Source organism: Mobula birostris, chromosome 12 (genome assembly GCF_030028105.1).
Source record: "Mobula birostris isolate sMobBir1 chromosome 12, sMobBir1.hap1, whole genome shotgun sequence".
Lineage (NCBI taxonomy): Eukaryota > Metazoa > Chordata > Chondrichthyes > Myliobatiformes > Myliobatidae > Mobula > Mobula birostris.
Genome location: NC_092381.1, coordinates 21,715,872 through 21,736,277, shown reverse-complemented (window position 1 = coordinate 21,736,277; position 20,406 = coordinate 21,715,872). Strand labels below are relative to the sequence as shown.

General features: G+C 43.0%; 2 protein-coding genes across 8 annotated transcripts in view; one reads left to right on the top strand and one right to left on the bottom strand.

Moving 5' to 3' along the window:
- The window catches only part of rpap2 (RNA polymerase II associated protein 2), a 114,615-nt gene extending 110,992 nt beyond the window's left edge, over positions 1-3,623 (bottom strand). For 4 of the 5 annotated variants that reach the window (XM_072273425.1, XM_072273428.1, XM_072273426.1 and 1 more), the window contains exon 1: positions 3,470-3,623. In XM_072273425.1, coding sequence (XP_072129526.1) covers positions 3,470-3,582 — 113 coding nt within the window. In that variant the 5' untranslated portion in view covers positions 3,583-3,623. The remainder of the gene's footprint in view (positions 1-3,469) is intronic. The other variant, XM_072273429.1, reaches the window with a different exon arrangement.
- Positions 3,624-3,643: 20 nt separating this feature from the next.
- glmna (glomulin, FKBP associated protein a) overlaps positions 3,644-20,406 on the top strand; it is a 55,778-nt gene continuing 39,015 nt past the window's right edge. For 2 of the 3 annotated variants that reach the window (XR_011887967.1, XM_072273430.1), the window contains exons 1-2: positions 9,076-9,142; positions 18,418-18,486. Coding sequence is in view for 2 of the 3 variants with exons in the window: in XM_072273430.1 (XP_072129531.1) it covers positions 18,448-18,486 (39 nt within the window). In the remaining variant the exon portion in view is untranslated. Of the gene's footprint in view, positions 3,914-4,033; positions 4,231-9,075; positions 9,143-18,417; positions 18,487-20,406 lie in introns of those variants that run through there. The other variant, XM_072273431.1, reaches the window with a different exon arrangement.

Here is a 20,406-nt window from a genome sequence, read left to right as displayed (position 1 = left end):
TTATGTGCAGTTCTGATCACGCAGTTATAGGAAAAGATTCACGAGGGTGACATTGGATCAGAAGGGTTTGAGTTATAAAATGCTGGGTCTCTTTTCCCTGGACTGCAGGAGGCTGAGGGGGGAGGTATGTCAAATCATGAGGGATATGGACAAAGTGAATCGTCACAGACTTTTTCTAAAGATAGGGAAGACTAAAATTAAAGAATAAAGTTTTGTGAGGGGGAAAGACTTAAAAGGGACCTGAAGGGAAACCTTCTCACTCAGAGAATGGTAGGGATACGGAACAACTGCCAAATAAAACTGTAGAAATGGGTACAGTTACAATACTTAGAAGGCATTCAGGCATGGATTTATAAGGTTTTGGCATTTCTGGACCAGTGCAGGCAGTTTGGACAGACATCTTGGGTGGCATGACATGAATGTGTTGGTGCAAAGGGCCCACGGTGAATGACTCTATCAATTTTATAACCAATATGAAGCACACAAACTTGCATAAATGTATTCTTATTTTATGGATACAGCATGGAACAGGCCCTTCCAGTCCAACAAGCCGTACAGCCCAGAAACTCACCTATTGACCCCTAGACTAAACACAGGACAATTTACAATGACCAAGTAACCTACTATCTGGTTGCTTTTGGAATGTGGAAGCAAATTGGAGCACCAGCACACACTCCAGCACTTCATGGCCAGCAACTTCTGATCAGCCATAGAACTGAAGGGACAACTTTTTCCCACAGTGGTGATGGGTTTATAGAAAAAAATAACTACCAGAGGAAGTAGTACAGGTAGGTATAATTGCAACAATTAGGGTTAGGGTTGTTTGAGGAGGTTCATGGATAGGAAACTTTAAAAGAGACACAGACCAACACAGAGATATTCTGACTAGGTTGCATGCACACCTTAACTGGATATTTCTATGTTTTACGATTCTATGATACTCCCCCTCCATCTCCTCTTTCTCTCTTCTCTAGACCAAATCTCTGTTCCCTTCCTGGGCTCACCCTCATCTTTGAAAAGGCGAATGGTATGCTGGCATTTATAGCGAGAGGATTTGAGTACAGGAGCAGGGAGGTACTACTGCAGTTGTACAAGGCCTTGGTGAGACCACACCTGGAGTATTGTGTGCAGTTTTGGTCCCCTAATCTGAGGAAAGACATCCTTGCCATAGAGGGAGTACAAAGAAGGTTCACCAGATTGATTCCTGGGATGGCAGGACTTTCATATGAAGAAAGACTGGATGAACTGGGCTGGTACTCGTTGGAATTTAGAAGATTGAGGGGGGATCTGATTGAAACGTATAAGATCCTAAAGGGATTGGACAGGCTAGATGCAGGAAGATTGTTCCCGATGTTGGGGAAGTCCAGAACGAGGGGCCACAGTTTGAGGATAGAGGGGAAGCCTTTTAGGACCGAGATTAGGAAAAACTTCTTCACACACAGAGTGCTGAATCTGTGGAATTCTCTGCCACAGGAAACAGTTGAGGCCAGTTCATTGGCTATATTTAAGAGGGAGTTAGATATGGCCCTTGTGGCTACGGGGGTCAGGGGGTATGGAGGGAAGGCTGGGGCGGGGTTCTGAGTTGGATGATCAGCCATGATCATAATAAATGGCGGTGCAGGCTCGAAGGGCCGAATGGCCTACTCCTGCACCTATTTTCTATGTATGTTTCTATGTATATATTAAGTTAGTATATATTTATATATTTTCCCGCCTGCCTGTGAACTGTTTTCAAAACTCTTTAGATTCTGGACTAGTTCCTGAGGATTGGAGGGTGACTAATGCAACCCCACTTTTTAAAAAAGGAAGGAGAGAGAAACCAGGGAATGATAGACTGGTTAGCCTAACATCAGAGGTGGGGAAACTGCTAGAGTCAGTTATCAAAGATGTGATAACAGCACATTTGAAAAGCTGTGAAATCATCCGACAAAGTCAGCATAGATTTGTGAAAGGAAAATCATGTCTGACGAATCTCATAGAATTTTTTGAAGATGTAACTAGTAGAGTGGATAGGGGAGAACCAGAGGATGTGGTATATTTGGATTTTCAAAAGGCTTTTGACAAAGTCCCACACAGGAGATTAGTGTGCAAACTTAAAGCACACTGTATTGGGGGTATGGTATTGATGTGGATAGAGAATTGGTTGGCAGACAGGAAGCAAAGAGTGGGAATAAATGGGACCTTTTCAGAATGGCAGGCAGTGGGGTACCGCAAGGCTCAGTGCTGGGACCCCAGTTGTTTACAATATATATTAATGACTTGGATGAGGGAATTAAATGCAGCATCTCCAAGTTTGCGGATGGCACGAAGCTGGGCGGCAGTGTTAGCTGTGAGGAGGATGCTAAGAGAATGCAGGGTTACTTGGATAGGTTAGGTGAGTGGGCAAATTCATGGCAGATGCAATTTAATATGGATAAATGTGAAGTTATCCACTTTGGTGGCAAAAACAGGAAAACAGATTATTATCTGAATGGTGCCTGATTAGGAAAAGGGGAGGTGCAATGAGACCCGGGTGTTATTATACACCAGTCATTGAAAGTGGGCATGCAGGTACAGCAGGCGATGAAAAAGGCGAATCGTATGCTGGCAATTATAGCAAGAGGATTTGAGTACAGGAGCAGGGAGGTACTACTGCAGTTGTACAAGGCCTTGGTGAGACCACACCTGGAGTATTGTGTGCCGTTTTGGTCCCCTAATCTGAGGAAAGACATCCTTGCCATAGAGGGAGTAAATAGAAGGTTCACCAGATTGATTCCTGGGATGGCTGGACTTTCATATGATGGAAGACTGGATGAACTAGGCTTATACTCGTTGGAACTTAGAAGATTGAGGGGGGATCTGATTGAAACGTATAAAATCCTAAAGGGATTGGAAAGGCTAGATGCAGGAAGATTGTTCCCAATGTTGGGGAAGTCCAGAACGAGGGGTCACAGTTTGAGGATAAAGGGGAAGCCTTTTAGGACCGAGATTAGGAAAAACTTCTTCACACAGAGAGTGGTGAATCTGTGGAATTCTCTGCCACAGGAAACAGTTGAGGCCAGTTCATTGGCTATATTTAAGAGGGAGTTAGATATGGCGCTTGTGGCTAAAGGGATCAGGGGGTATGGAGGGAAGGCTGGGGCAGGGTTCTGAGTTGGATGATCAGCCATGATCATAATAAATGGCAGTGCAGGCTCGAAGGGCCGAATGGCCTACTCCTGCACCTATTTTCTATGTTTCTCTCTCTCTCTCCTCCGCCCCAAAAAAACCCATACTGTTTCCCCCTCCTCTTCTCTCACCTCTCCTTCCCCAAACCCACTTTCAGATCTCTTCATCCTCGTCGTCTTTCCCTCCCCGTTCCCAAACCCACACTCAGCCACTCCACCTCCTCAAGCTGGACCTGGGGACCCCCTCAGTGAGTGACGAGCCACGGGGCGACGTGCCCGCGCACTGATCACGGCAGCGGGACCGAACGCAAACGCGCACTTGCCTTTTCCGCGCCTCCTCGCCGCTCCGCGTGGCGCGCCCCGGTGAGGCGGACCGCGCGGTTGTCGCGCCCTTCGACCGTCTCCGGCCCGCACTCCGCCATCCCCCTTCCTCCATGCCGGCTTCGCCGACCTTTGACCTACGGCAGCCGCCGGGCCCGAAAGTCGCGCAGCCAGTGGAGGACGGTGGAGAGGGTTCGCTCCATCCGAAGGCGGGACTCTATGAGTTATAGACAATAGACAATAGGTGCAGAAGTAGACCATTCGGCCCTTGAGTTGATTGTTATTTAGCATGCTGTATGTCATCTGATTAGTGATGTTTAAATTTACAGTGATATGTAATTGATTGAAATCATTCATAACAAATTGGATTATTTCGAAAAAGAGACTGGCGTTTGGTCGATGTTTATTCCTCACTCTTGTCCAGGAAGCCTTCATGGAAAGAGAGAGTACGTAACATATGGTGCTGCTCCTTGCACACACACGCAAAATGCTTGACCCTGGTTGTCAATTTCCACTCTTTTACATTCACCTTCTCTGTATCTGACTTTCCTTCTTTTTCTTGGCAGCCGAGTAGAGCCTCGCCGATAGGCTAGCAGAGGACACTGACGCTGGCTTACTTATTCTTAAACTGCATATCCAATTAATGAATTGGACGAGATAAGATCTCCTACAATTATCTTCTCCGAAGGATGCCACTAGTATGCCAGTCAGAGAAGGTACCATGAAACAATAAGGGATCAAATCGCCAATTCCAGGCATTAGGGTAAGTAAAAATAGGCTGACGTGTTATTTGATCATGGATTGGATATGACAATTTGAATACAATTTTGTTTATTGTTCCAGAACAGAATTCACTCACTGAAGAAAGGTATGCACGATTGTGCCAAAAGACGTTTAACAAATAATCTGTGTTCATATTAGTAATGCTTAGGTTGCAGAAAAGAGTAAAACATACGTTTGCATTGTAAAATGCTACAAAGTATCATAAAAACCTATGTCCACATTAGCAATAATCTTCTTAGAAATAAAGGGATTATATGAGGTCAAATTGCAAATAGCATTTATTATTAATTAGTATTTTTTGTCTATCTATTAATAAATGAGGTACCTAAATTTAACATTCTAGAGAATCACATGATGTTAGGAACAAAGCTTAATTCTTATTACTTAGTAATGATCTCTAGCAGCTGTTAGGTATTTTCAAAGGTCCGAGATATTAAGTAGCTTTCTAGCTTACAGCCAGTTTACTAATATAGTACGTGATCATGTATTGAAGATTGTTTAATGTCATTTCCAATACACAAGTGTAAAGGAGAACAAAATAATTATTACTTTGGCTCCGATACAGCACAAACAAAACACAGTAAGTTAATCATCATCATTATGTGCCGTGCCATGTTGTATGACGTAAGCATTATCATGGAAAAGGATAGAATCAGAGAGGACAGGAAAATTTTTAATTGGGGAAGGGCAAATTATGAGGCTAGAACTTGCGGGTGTGAATTGAGATGATGCTTTTTCAGGGAAATGTACTATGGACAGGTGGTCGATGTTTAGGAATCTCTTGCAGGATGTTAGGGATAAATTTGTCCCAGTGAGGAAGATAATGAATGGTAGGGTGAAGGAACCATGGGTGACAAGTGAGGTGGAAAATCTAGTCAGGTGGAAGAAGGCAGCATACATGAGGTTTAGGAAGCAAGGATCAGATGGGTCTATTGAGGAATATAGGGTAGCAAGAAAGGAGCTTAAGAAGGGACTGAGGAGAGCAAGAAGGGGGCACGAGAAGGCCTTGGCGAGTAGGGTAAAGGAAAACCTCAAGGCATTCTTCAATTATGTGAAGAACAAAAGGATGACAGGAGTGAAGATAGGACTGATTAGAGATAAAGGTGGGAAGATGTGCCTGGAGGCTGTGGAAGTGAGCGAGGTCCTCAATGAATACTTCTCTTTGGTATTCACCAATGAGAGGGAACTTGATGATGATGAGGACAATATGAGTGAGGTTGATGTTCTGGAGCATCTTAATATTAAGGGAGAGGACGTGTTGGAGTTGTTAAAATACATTAGGACAGATAAGTTCCCGGGCCTGTCGGAATATTCCCCAGGTTGCTCCATGAGGCGAGGGAAGAGATTGTTAAGCCTCTGGCTAGGAATGGTACTGGAGGACTGGAGGGAGGTGAATGTTGTCCCCTTGTTCAAAAAAGGTAGTAGGGATAGTCCGGGTAATTATAGACCAGTAAGCCTTACGTCTGTGGTGGGAAAGCTGTTGGAAAAGATTCTTAAAGATAGAATCTCTGGGCATTTAGAGAATCATGGTCTGATCAGGGACAGTCAGCATGGCTTTGTGAAGGGCAGATTGTGTCTATCAAGCCTGATAGAGTTCTTTGAGGAGGTGACCAGGCATATAGATGAGAGTAGTGCAGTGGATGTGATCTACATGGATTTTAGTAAGGCATTTGACAAGGTTCCACATGGTAGGCATATTTAGAAAGTCAGAAGGCATGGGATCCAGGGAAGTTTGGCCAGGTGGATTCAGAATTGGCTTGCCTGCAGAAAGCAGAGGGTTTTGTGGAGGGAGTACATTCGGATTGGAGGATTGTGACTAGTGGTGTCCCACAAGGATCGGTTCTGGGACCTCTACTTTTCGTGATTTTTATTAACGACCTGGATGTCGGGGTAGAAGGGTGGGTTGGCAAGTTTGCAGACGACACAAAGGTTGGTGGTGTTGTGGATAGTGTTGAGGATTGTCGAAGGTTGCAGAGAGACATTGATAGGATGCAGAAGTGGGCTGAGAAGTGGCAGATGGAGTTCAACCGGAAGAAGTGTAAGGTGGTACACTTTGGAAGGACAAACTCCAAGGCAGAGTACAAAGTAAATGGCAGGATACTTGGAAGTGTGGAAGAGCAGAGAGATCGGGGGGGGGGGGGGGCGGCGGTACATGTCCACAGATCCCTGAAAGTTACCTCACAGGTAGATAGGGTAGTTAAGAAAGCTTATGGGGTATTAGCTTTCATAAGTGGAGGGATAGAGTTTAAGAGTTGTGATGTAATGATGCAGCTCTATAAAACTCTGGTTAGGCCACACTTGGAGTACTGTGTCCAGTTCTGGTCACCTCACTATAGGAAGGATTTGGAAGCATTGGAAAGGGTACAGAGGAGATTTACCAGGATGCTGCCTGGTTTAGAGTGTATGCATTATGATCAGAGATTAAGGGAGCTAGGGCTTTACTCTTTGGAGAGAAGGAGGATGAGAGGAGACATGATAGAGGTGTACAAGATAATAAGAGGAATAGATAGAGTGGATAGTCAGCGCCTCTTCCCCAGGGCACCACTGCTCAATACAAGAGGACATGGCTTTAAGGTAAGGGGTGGGAAGTTCAAGGGGGATATTAGAGGAAGGTTTTTAACTCAGAGAGTGGTTGGTGCGTGGAGTGCACTGCCTGAGTAAGTGGTGGAGGCAGATACGCTAGTGAAATTTAAGAGACTACTAGACGGGTATATGGAGGAATTTAAGGTGGGTGGTGGTTATATGGGAGGCAGGGTTTAAGGGTCGGTGCAACATTGTGGGCCGAAGGGTCTGTACTGTGCTGTACTGTTCTATGTTCAATCATGGTTTTTATGACCATGATTGATCTTGGCAAAATTTTCTACAGAAGTGTTTTGCCATTGCCATCTTCCGGGCAGTGTCTTTACAAGACGGGTGACCCCAGCCATTATCAATACTCTTCAGAGATTGCCTGTTGTCAGTGGTCTCATAACCTGGGCTTGTGATATGCATATGACCATCCACCACCTGCTCTCATGTCTTCTTATGACCCTGATCGGGGGCTAAGCAGGTGGTACACCTTGCCCAATGGTGACCTGCAGGCCAGTGGAGGGAAGGAGCACCTTACACTTCCTTTGATAAAGACATATAACTTAAAGAACACAATAATAAAAAGCACAATAGATATGAATAGATTATATACATATGATTTTATGTCCATAAAGTGACACTAGGCACAGTATATAAGGTGACTGACAAAAGATGATAAAGTAGTGGTGGCTGGGGGTGTAGAGGGGTGGGTTAGTGGCTGGAGATGTTGAACAGCCTCACTGCTTGGGGAAAGGAGCTGGTCTATGACTGATCTATTAGGTTATCACAAATTTACCGGGAGTTTACGTATTCTGACATTTTATTTAATTAGTTCATTATCCATTGATTTAACTTCTCTGTTAGTAAGAAAACTTTTTTCTGTGGGTGGAGTCAATAAGAAAGAGATGAATGTTTTCAGAATGTAGTCTGTGACATGTGCTAGAGTTTGTAGAACAACTATTCCTGTGCTTCTAATGTGCTATGGTGTATTGTTTTCAATTTTGATGTTAAGAACAAAAATACAGGACGATAAATGTTGAAGGGCTCGCATTAAACATTATGTAGGACTGCAGAAATTATTTTTTATTTGCGTTGGATATATTCTGTGAGCAGATTATCTGATTCGTATCACATTGTCATCTGTGGGAGCTTGCAGTGTTCAAACTTGTTGACTAGATTCCCACATTACAATAATGATGACTCTATAAAAGTCCTCCATTGGTTCTAAAGCATTTGGAATGACACAAGATGATGAAAGATCCTATATAAATCAATATTTTTCTGAAGTTCAAGCATCAACTGTGGGTTGGTAGCACTTCCCCTTTTGAGTCCAAGAGTATTATGTTCAAGTTCCTGTCCCACATTATGTTAAAGGGAACCTGGAGGTGTGGGACTTTAGGCTTCCAAACCTCCTGCTCAATGGTAGTTACAAAAGGATGGGACGGCCCCAGTGGTGGGGGTCTTTGATGGATGTTGCCTTCTGGAGGCAGCGCTTCTTGTAGTTACTACTGATGATGGGAGGAATGTGCCCATGGGCAGAGTCCGCTATTCGCAGTGTCTTCTCGTGTTGTTGCACATTCAAATCTGACACCTGTGGAAAGAGAACGTAGTTAATGTTTTATCTCAGTGACTGTCCCCCGATTTTGGGGCCAGTGATCCTTCCTTAGAACTAAAACATTAACTGGCCTGTTTCCGTATACTGCTTGGCTGGTTGTTTTCTTTTACAAAAATAAACCTTATTACTTGAAAAAGGGGGGAAAAAAAGTTCAAAACTTGTTACATTTTAAATGTCATTTGGTTAATCCATTCAGCAGTGTTATCACCTTTATTTACTTTTAATTAAAGTTTATAGAAACACAGTTTATACCGCTTTGTAAATGCAGGACCCTCTGAGCTCTTCCAGCATCTCAGATCTTGTTGTTTAGGTACGGCAATGGAGAAGACAGTTTATGCTACTTTCCAGCATTTTATGTGAGTGTGTTGTTCAATATTTCCAGCATCTGTAAATAACTTTTGTTTACAACCTAGTAATTTACATTTGGTAAACGAGGGAAATGTATAGATGCTGGAAATCCAAGCGACGCACACAAAATGCTATCAGACGCTGCCTGGCCGGCTGAGTTCCTCCAGCATTTTGACTTGACACTTGGTGATATTTTGGGGCGGGGAAAAAGACGGGGGGGGGGGGTCCCACGTGACCGAAGGCCCCGCCCCTCCCCCTGCCCCGCCCCCGGCATTGCGTGAGTGCGCGCGTGCGCGGGCGGCTGGGATCGCGCATGCGTGCCGGCGAGCGACCGGGCTGGAGGCGCCGCTCCGTTGGGAAGGTAGGGGGGTCTGCGTTCCCGTTGACATTGCGGGGAGACCGGGCAGTGTGAGAGGTGGGCGAGGCCATCGGCGGTTCGCGTGTGGCTGCCTCTTCACTTGGATCGGGGCGGTGAAAGTGCAGCCATTTCTTAGTGACTGCGCACGAGTTGCTTCGGTCCCGTGTCAGCTGTGGCTTAAAATCGTATCGATTTACGCTGAAATATAAAATAAATCTCTATTGATAGCAGTACTTATGTGGCATTTGCAGATCGTGCTTCCTGTCTAACTAATGGTCCCATTCTCTACGCTACTAAATGCTCAATAAGTGATAAATACTTTCTGTACAACTTGTCATATTTAGTGAAAGAAACAGCTGCAGATGTTGGAGATTAGTAATAAACCCAGAATATGCTGGAAACACCCCGCAAGTCGGGCAGCATCATTGGAAAGAGAAATAGTTTCATGGCAACACGTACAATGCTGGAGAAACTCAGTAGACCAGGTGGCATCTATGGAAAAGAGTAAACAGTCGACGATTCGGGCCGAGACCCTTCATCAGGATTTGGATTTGCAGTATCTCCAGATATTCCCGTGTTTGGGAGTTAAAGTTTCATGAACAGATCTTTTCTCTGAAAGGGATTTCATGAAAGATGATTTAGATTTTGTATGCTCTTCTCTCTATGCACTGATGACTGCATGGCTAGATTCTGCATTACTTCTGTCTACAAGGTTGCAGATGATACCACTGTAGAGGGTCATATCTCAACTTTGAGTTGGAGTATAGGATGGTGATGTAATCATGACAACCTCAATGTCAACAAAAGAGTTGGTCATTAACTTCAGGAGGGAGAGCAGTGCACATGTTGCTGTTAACATCAATGGTCCTGGGGTTGAGAGAGTCCAGAACTTCAAATTCTTAGTTATGAGCACATTGGCACCACAGCCAAGAACGCTTGCCAGTGTCTCTACCTCCTCAGGAGGCTAAAGAAATTTGTCATGACCTCTTTGGCCCTCACCAATTTTTAATGATGCACAGAAATCATCCTGTTCTGATGTGTGCATAGCATTATGGACACAGCTTAGTATATCACAGAAACCAGTTACCTCCATGGACTCTCTCTGCACTTCTCATTGCCTAGGTAAAGCAGTTAGCCTAATCAAGGTCCCCATTCACTCTGGACATTCTTCCTTCTAGCCCATTTGCGCCCTCCCTCAATGACAGTAAAATACAAAAATGTGAAAGTGTGTACCTGCAGACTCAGGGACAATTTCTATTTGCTACTCCGAAGTGGAGTCTCTTCGAGGTATGTCTACCCTGAAGAAGTTTAAATCTTCTCTTCGACGGGAGCTCAGTGAGACCCTATCTCACTGCTCCCCCTTTGTGATCTCCGCCTCTCTCTGACTCTTAGACCACTTCCTGATCTAGACCCGCTACCACAGCCACATCTCCTTCCTGGGAACGTGTCTCCGCCACCATCTTGTACCGCAGGGATTCCGGCTCTGGTTCCAGGCCTCCCGGTTGGGGTCCAGTGAGGATCCCAAGTATCTCTGTTTTATTGGCCGCTGCTCCCGCCGGATTCTCCATGCCACACTCAGTGCCATGCGGAGATACCTATGGGCCCTGTCCCTTTCTCTGCCACCACTCCGGGCCTCGCTCTCTACCATCTGCCATGGACCTCTCCAATACTTCATTCTCCGCCGGATTCACGGCTCCAACTGTCATTTCTTCTCCTTTCTCGCGTCCGAGAAGGACCACAAGCTTGCCCGCCTGGAGCCCACGACGACGACCGGCTCCAGGCCCCCCATCCTGGCAACATTCTGGTAAATCTTTTATGCACTCGTCTCAGATTAACTATGTTTTCTATAATAGGGTGACCAAAGCTCAGCATGGCACCATTTAGTATGCTGTCAGCAATAACGCTTATGACTTGGCAGATTGTTGACAGGGATTGAAATCAGTGTAGCTGTCTTTTATATTTCAGGGCAAAAAGTTGTCTTTTAACCGATAATTGAAACCAGGAGACAGGCAGCAGGCAAATCTTGGAGCAAGATGCTTTCTGTTCAAAAATGGATTTTTTTTAATGTTGGAAAAGGCAGAGTTCATCATTGTGGATCCCCACCACCCACGGCATGGCCTCTTGTCACTCCTACCATCAGGAAGGAGATACAGAAGCCTGAAGGCACACACTCAGTGATTCAGGAACAGCTTCTTTTCCTCTGCCATCCAATTCCTGAATGAACATTGAAAGCATGAACACTGTCTCACTACCTTTTTTATTTCTGTTTTTGCACTACTTAACTTTAACTATTTGATATACATATATACTCTAATTAAGGTTTTTTCTATATTATGTATTGCATTGTAAAGTTGCAATATACAATTGCTGCAAAGTTAGCAATTGTCATGACATATGCCTATGATATTAAGCCTGATTCTGATTCATTTGTCAGAATAAATGGTAAATATCTTTCAGACGAGACTGTCATGTTCAATAGATATTGATACACACCCAGCAGTTCCAATTATTTTTTTTTGTGTGAATCTAACATTTTCAGAACTAATTGCTCATTTATATATGTGTTTGGTGTTGTGTATTTAAATTTTTAAGTATTATTTTAGTAATCTTGTGTGTTGATTAAGCATTCTTGTTCGTTTAAATAATTCATTAAGTTGTATGTATAACTATGTGAATTGAATGCGTCACCATGCTACCATGTGATACGCGTGCGCCTCGCTTAAAGTAAGCTCGAAGTTAGGCCTGCATATTGGATTGAATGTCTTCTTTTGAATTAGTTTAATGTTTTGAAGTTACAAAACATAACATTGGCGACAAGGCATCTTTAAAACGAATCCGAGGTGGCTACTGACCCATTCAAGCACTGTGAGACATTCGAGATCAAAGAAAAGCACAGTGAAAAATGGATGAGTTTAAATAAAAGGCATAAAGAGTAATTACCGGATTATAAATGGCTGACTACATTGGAAACATTGACGAGTTTCATTACACAACGGGTAATTGGCTCATGTGTACTGACCTATTGAACAGTATTTTGAGGCAAATGAAATAGACGATGAGAAGAAAGTGCCAATTTTGCTGAGTGGTTTGGGTTTAAAGGCATAAAGTTTGCTTTGAAGTTTGACTGCTCCAACTAAAGTAGCAGGTATGAGCTTTGTTGATATTGTTAACGTGATGCAGGAACACTTAGAACCGAAGCCAATTGTTGATGCGGAATGCTTTAAGTTTCATAAGCAGAATCAGAAGGAAGGGGAATCCATTTCAGCTTTGTGGCTGAATTGAAGAGATTGAATATTGTCAGTTCGCTAATGGGCTTAATGATGCACTGAGAGATCATTTAGTTTGTGGAATCTTACAAGAAAACACCTTTCAAAAATGGTTCCTAACTGAAGCACAACTTAGATCTGAAAGAGCAGTTGAAATCGCAGTTTCAATGGAAACAGCAGACAGAGATGCAATTGAGTTGCAGTCAGGAATGAAAGTGGGCATGAACAAAATTGCAATGTCTGAACAGAAACCAGCCAGGTTGAATACATTGTGTTACCGATGTGGCAGGGTAACACCAGACCAATGCAGATTTAAAGGCAAAACTTGCAGAAAATGCAACAAAGTAGGACACATACAAAGAGCATGTCAGGCAGATAAAATTAAATGGACTGCACAGAGAAGAGAAAAAGCTAAAAAATCAAATTGCAATTTCAAAAAGCACTGTTGATGAAAAGTCTGATAATGATGAAAGTGACACAGGACTTTAACCTTGAGATTTTTAATGTAAAAATTTTAACAATAGACAAGGAATATGGCTTACAGCAGAAGTGAATGGTAAATTAATTAAAATGGAATGAGACAATGGTTCGGCTGTTTCAGTCATTCTACAGAAGAGTTTGAGAGGCTTTTCAAAGATATGAAACTGAAGCCTGCAGATTCCAATGAAGAACTGATACTGGAGAAAAGTTAACTCATGTGGGAATGATATTTGTAACTGCAGTTCCACAACCAACATCCACATGGAGGGCCAACATTGTTGGGGGCATGATTGGCTGAGACAACTACAACTTGATTTGGAGGTCCATCCAATATTTGCATGCCACATTCCCTACAGTGAAGCCATATGAAAGCAAATTAAGGAAGATACTGGATGATGCCTGAGCAGTGCTCAAGGATGGCATTGGAAAACTCAAACATATCAAGGGTAAAATAGTGTTAAGTGAAAATGCTGCACCCAAGTTTTACAAAGCCCGTTCAACTCCTTAACCATCTGAGACAAAATAGCTAGGGATCTAGATTGCATGGAGGCCGAAGGAATTCTTTACAAGGTTGAGTGGGCCCATGGGCACTGCCAGTGGTCCCAGCAGCCAAGAAGAATGGGTTTGTCCTAACCTGTGGTGATTTTAAAGTTACTGTCAATCCAGTACTGAAAATAGATCAATACCCTATGCCCAGGCTAGGGGATATCTTTGCAAATTTTTCTGGAGGAAAGCACTTCGGCAAAGTGGACTTAGCTAAGGCCTACTTGCAGATGGAGATGGAAGAAGAGTCCAGAGTGTTCCTCACCATAAACAATATGCTTATTTCTGTAGTAGCATCTGCACCTGTACTCTGATAGAAATGAAGCAGGTGCTGCAAGGCTGTCCAGGCATGGTGCTACTTGCATGACATCATTGTTACCTGTAAGGATGACGAGGAACATCTCCAAAATCTCAAGACAGTGTTGAAAAGATTAGAAGATATGGGTTGAGAGCACGACATGACAAGTGTGAATTCTTTAACCTAAGTATCGCTTACTGTGGTCACATGATTGACGCACATGGATTACACAAGTGTGCTGAGAAAATTCAAGCAGTGGTGGATGTCACAGGCCCAACCATAGTTGTGTTTTTTTTAGGATTTGTCAACTACTATAACAGGTTCCTGCCAGACCTGGCTACTGTGGTCCACACCTTGTACTGCAGATCGGGAAGAATTGGCAATGGACAAAGCAGTGTGAGATGGCTTTCAGAAGGGTTAAGGAAATGGTGACATTAGACGCTGTTCTCACAAGTTATGATCCACATCATCCAGTGAAGCTTGCCTGTGATGCCTCGCCTAATAGTACAGGGGCAGTCACGTCACATGTTATGAGTGTTGGACATGAGCACCCCATAACTGAGGTGTCACGTTTCCTAATTGTTGCAGAGAAAAATTATGCAAAGATTGACAGGGAGCCCTTGAGTCAGGTTTGATGTGTAAATCATTTCAACCAGTACTTGTAAGGGAGCGAGTTTATCGTCATTACTGATCATCAACTAGTGGTGTCTTTTCTCAATCCAAAGAAGGGTGTACCACTAACAGCAGCAGCACAAATGCGGAGATGGGTTCTGATTCTTGGAGGACACAATTACAAGATTGGATTCAAGGGGACTACTAATTATGGGAATGCCAATGGATTGTCCCATATACCCTTGGAAAAGGAAGTACTGGAAAAAGTTTACTAAAAAAGACACTCCCCTTGACGTATTCTACCCAAGGCAAATCGAAAGTCTCCCTATAACTGCAGAGATTATCCAAAAGGAATCCAGAAAAGACCCCACTCTGTCTCAGGTATACATGGCCACCAAACATGGCTGGAATGTGCAGCAGGATCTCCAGTTTCCCTAGTTTTACCAGCGCCATGATGAACTTGTCCTTGCTGCAGGTTGCCTTATGTGGGGATTGAGAATTGTTGTGCCATCCAAGCTGAAAACTAAAGTGTTGGAGGAGCTGCAAGCTGATACCTCAGTGTTGTTAAAATGAAAGTGTTGGCTCAAAGCTTTGTCTGGTGGCCTGGGATCAGCTTGCCATGCACTGTTTGGGGTGCCAACACATCCAGAAGATGCCAAGAGTAACTCTCCATCCCTGGGAATGGCCTGCATTGCCCTGGCAGAGTGTTCATGTGGATTTTGCTGGACCATTCATGGGCACAAATTTCTTGGTAGCAGCTACCAAATGGCTAGAAGTGTTACCAATAGCCTCCACTGCAGCCTTGCACACTCTTGATGTATTTAGAAGCCTCTTGCCAAGGACTGGTGTTCCAGAACACTTAGTTAGTGACAATGGACCACAGTTTGAGAGGAAACTGTTTTAATCATTCCTGAAAAATGAATGGAATAAGACATATTACATCAGCATCGTACCACCCAGCTACAAATGGCTTGGTGGAAAGGTTTGTTCAGAGTCTAAAGAATGCATTGTGAGCAGTATCAGCAGAATGCACTACACTTGCACAGATTCAGAAGCTTGCCAGTTTCCTCCTTGCATATCAAAATGCAAGACACTCCACAACCAACTATGCTGTTCCTGGGCCGTCCCTTCTGTTCATGTGTGCATCTCCTCAAACAAGGAGTTTTGCTGTTTCACTCCTGGACAAGCAGTACTGGCAAGGGACTACATTGGTGATCAAAAGAGGGTACTCAGAAAGATTAAGGACAGAACTGGGTCACTCTCCTACACATTAGAGATTGCATCTGATATCATCTAGAGATAACACATTGATCAGTTGAGGAGAGCAGAGTCAATTTAGAAAATTCAAGCCAATTGATGCTCCTTGTCAGGAATGACATTATCCCATAAGAGTAAGAATTCGTCCATAGTGCTTTAAGTACTATGCTGTGGATGTCTTTATATAGTAGTTGTATTATATAGTATACTGTGTATATATGAATTGCATATGTCACCACGCAACCACAGGATGCATGCATGCCTCGCTTACAGTAAGCTCGAAGTTAGACCTGTATGTTGGACTCCCATGTTTTCGTTTGAATTAGTTTAATGTTTTGAAGTTATAAAATGTAACACTTGGAGTTTCTAAGAATGCTTGATGGGTCATTTCCCACATGGACTGAGTCACAAGGTGTAAAAGTTGATTTTAAACAGCTTGTTTTGTTTCGCTTCAACTGCCATAGTGATGTAGCTAGCTAGCTAGTGCCTGTTATGCCGTAGAGTTCAGGGCAGCAATGAAGGCCCTCTATCTCTGTCTGTCCTCAGCCGCCTTTACTATTGTGCCCCAGGTGTGGTTCAGGGTCCTCATTTCTGCCTGTACAGTATGACGCCAAGTTGTCTTTGGTCTCCCACGTTTCCTCCGTCCTTCAGGGGTCCAGTGAAGTGCTGCCTTGATGATGGAGTTGCCCAATCCATCTCCAATGTTTCCTCATGTTGACTGTGGCCATATCCTCTTGGTGACACCTTAGGAGTAGGGTGTGATTGGAGATCTTTTTTGGTCAGAAAATGCAGATGATCTTCCAGAAGCTCATGGTGTGGAACCAAGGTTGTTCTCTGTCAGGTACCGGCATTCCGACCCTTGAAAGAGTGTGGACAGAACACAGCTCTGGTACAGCTTCACCTTGGTGTGGATGCCGCGTTAGTGATATGAGTGCCGCAATTTCCCAAGATGTTGAGATGGGTTTGCAAGTTCTGTTTGCCCAGTCGACGTTTACAATCGAAGTATTGAGTATAAGAGTTGGAGTGTTATGGTGAGGTTGTATAAGGCATTGGTGAGGCCGAATTTGGACTATTGTGACAAGTTTTGGTCACCAAATTACAGGACGGATATTAATAAGGTTGAAAGAGTGCAGAGAAGGTTTACAAGAGTGCAGAAAAGGTTTAAATCTCGGGAGGAGAAGATGGCAGCGCAACGCAGCTCGCAGCGGCCACTCCGGTGGGGATGTCTGTTATTTGTCAAGTAGGGTGCCGTGCACAATCCTGATTTGATGGAGACGGAAGTGAGAGCACAGAGGAACATCTGGTGAAATTTCTGAAATGCCTGCTTCGCTGCTGCTACTGTGTGGTCCAGAATCTCCGGAGGGGAAGGCCCCGAGTCCTTGGCTTTGCTTGTTGCTCGGCGGCCGGGGCAGGGTCGAAGCGCTGGGCAGAGGATGGTGCTCGGAGAGGCTGTGTCGGAGGCTCGAAGTTTTCAGAGGGAGAGAGTCCGCTGCGTCAGGTGCTTCCTGTGGTGCTGCATTGGCAAGTTGGCAGCGCTTGGAGGTTCATGGCGGGGAGAGTTCCTCTCTTCTGCCGCCTGCATGAGATGATGAGTCTCTCGGGACTTTGAGACTTTTTTTTACTGTGCCCATGGTCTGCTCTTTATCAAATTATGTTATTGCTTTGGACTGTTGTAACTATATGTTATAATTATGTGGTTTTGTCAGTTTTAGTCTTGGTTTGTCCTGTGTTTTCTTGTGATACCATTCTGGAGGAACGTTGTATCATTTTTTTTAATGCATGCATTTCTAAATGACAATAATCTAAAAAAGGATGTTGCCAGGACTTGAGAAACTGAGTTACAGAGAAAGGTTGAATAGGTTAGGACTTTATTCCCTGGAGCATAGCAGAATGAGGGGAGATTTGATAAAGGTATATAAAATGATGATGGGTATAGATAGAGTGAATGCAAGCAGGCTTTTTCCACTGAGGCTAGGGGAGAAAAAAAACAGAGGACGTGGGTTAAGGGTGAAGGGGAAAAAGTTTAAAGGGAACATTAAGCGGGGGGCTTCTTCACACAGAGAGTGGTGGGAGTGTGGAATAAGCTGCCAGATGAAGTGGTAAATGCGGGCTCACATTTAAGAAAAACTTGGACAGGTACATGGATGAGAGGTGTATGGAGGGATATGGTCCAGGTGCAGGTCAGTGGGCCTAGGCAGAAAGATGGTTCGGCACAGCAAAGAAGGGCCAGAAGGCTTGTTTCTGTGCTGTAATGTTCTATGGTTCTAATAGTTCTTGATTTCAAATCACAGATAAGGATGACTGTGTAACCTTAGTCAATGTCAGTCAGTTTGCAAAGAGTGGAATTTTGAAACCGTAATTCCTGATTTGTAGATAGTGCCATACCATGTGGGATTCACCACACTGTCATCAGGGAGATGAGTTAACTTAGATAACAAGTTTAGTTTTCATTTTGCTTAAACCGCCCTTTCTCCTTGCCACCCATTAATGAATGAAAGTAAGGGAGCTATTAGGACACAATGTGATAGAAAGTTGTAATTCAGTTCATGACATAAATGCTTGTGGTATATTAACTAGAGTGTTCCATTTCAGTTCATTAAGTGGCAAGGTGACAAAAATCAGTTAACACCAAAAATACTGACTCTGCATAGACTGTGAATCAAATGTGGGATCTTCTGTCATTATACATGATTGAGATGTTTCTAAGCCTGCAGCTCATCTCCATACTTGAGCATTCTTCAACTGGGGTTTAAAAGTACTTTGTAATGTTTGCCAAGCAATGTGAAGGACACCATATAAACACTTTTTATTGTATATTCCAGTTTTAAGTGTGGATAGAAAGGAGCACCAAAATGGCTTTGAAAGAACTGCAGGGGGTAATCGGGAGATGTGTAAGTACTGGTACATTTAATTATCCTTTATGTACTTTTTTTTCCATACATGAGTGAATAAACAGTAAAACTGATAATCCATTATCCAGAAATCCTGATGGTTCAACACTGACTCACTGAGTGTGTTTCTTGTGCTCCCTTGAAACTCATAAAGCTATTGGTTCTTGCTCTCCTTGGAAACACATCTGGTTCACTGCAAAATTTGTTATAATACCAGTTAACATCTAAAAAATGAATTAAGAATGTATTGGGTTGTTAATTGGAATAATACCTGGTAGTTGGAAAATCTGGCAGTATACCTCTCTCTCCCTCGTTAGTGAGAGAGCCTGTGGGATGTTGAACTGTTAGAATGAACAGTGGTTTTTGATGGTCTCTTTAGGGGCTGTGCTGTTGTTTGAATGGTGGGTGGTGGTGGGGCTGATGCTTTCTGCTGGAACAAGTGGGGTGAGGTGGATTTATGGTTCTAATGTCTTTCACTCGTTCATTCTTTGGGGGTTTTCTTCAGTTTCATAGATGTCTGCGAAGAGTAAGAATTTTAAGTTGTATATTATACATATTCTCTGATATAAAATGGAACCATCGAAGTCTTGAGCATGGTGGATTATCAACATTGCAGTCTTCCTTGGAAATGCTGATCTACAATATCTTCCCTTTAGTTATATTTACAAATTTGAAGCATAGTGCTCAGTTGGTTGGGCAACAGATCCAGTAAAAACTTTATTTCTTTTACAATAATTGATCCATTTGTTCTACTTAACTATAGATATAACAGAGAGGTGTCTATTAAAGGTGATAGCTGATTTACAATATATTTGTTTGAGAAACAGTATTTCACATTGCTGTAGTTTTTCATTTTGAAGGATAAATGAAATATATTTGAAAATAAATTACAGGTTGCCTAACATTTTTTTGCTAATGTAATATAATTTAAATTAATGCCTACAGCACAGAAATATGATGAGGAAATCTAACTGGGTTTGAGATTATTGTACAGCGTAAAGTTTACTTTGGACTTGCTTTCAGGGGATAAATTACAATCCAGTAACCCTGGTTTAAAAACTGGCTAGACCACACCAGAAATATTTTGTGTAGTTTTGCATGTACCACGTTATGAATATATTGGAAGGGATGTAACATGAATTTTCCAGAATAGTACTTGGACAGTGAAGATTAAATTAAGAGGCAAGATGACACAAACTAATTTTGCATTGCACTATATTTCTGATGAACTGATGAAGGCCTGAAATGTTGACTGTTTATTTCCCTCTTGTTGATGCTGCCTGATTTGCTTAATCCCTCTCTTGTGTCTATGTTTCCTTATTTCCTTATGGCATTGGAGGAGGCCATTTCAGTGTTATCAAATTTATGTAAGCTGACAGAATAATCTCATTTCTCTGGAATTCATTCTCCCCAAATTCCCAACAACTTCACCCCATATGCTACTACTCATCTACACACCAAGGCAGTTCACAGTCTCATTGGGCATGGGAGGAAATTTTATTACTTGAAGTGACACAGAGAAGGTGCAAAAGTCAGATAGACTGATGTCAGGATTGAATCTGGGTTCCTGGACCTGTGAGGTAGCATCTCTACCACTTGCACCACTGTGCCACATGTGTTTTGGAAATTTGAATGTTAAGGAGTGACTTGATCAAAGTTTCAAACCATTTAATGGAACTGGTAGGGTAAATAGAGATTTTCACTAGTTGTATCATCTTGGACTAGTAGTGGGCGGGGGGGATAATTCTAAAAATTAAAGCAAAGGTTTGTAGGTGTTATACTAAGAAAACCTATTTTATGCGCAGAAGGTTAGGAGCACTGAGGACTTTACTGCAAGTCTAAATCATTGCCTGGTCAGTTAAATCTGTAATTGATAGACATTTGCTAATCAAATATATTAAGGGATAAGATAATGTATGT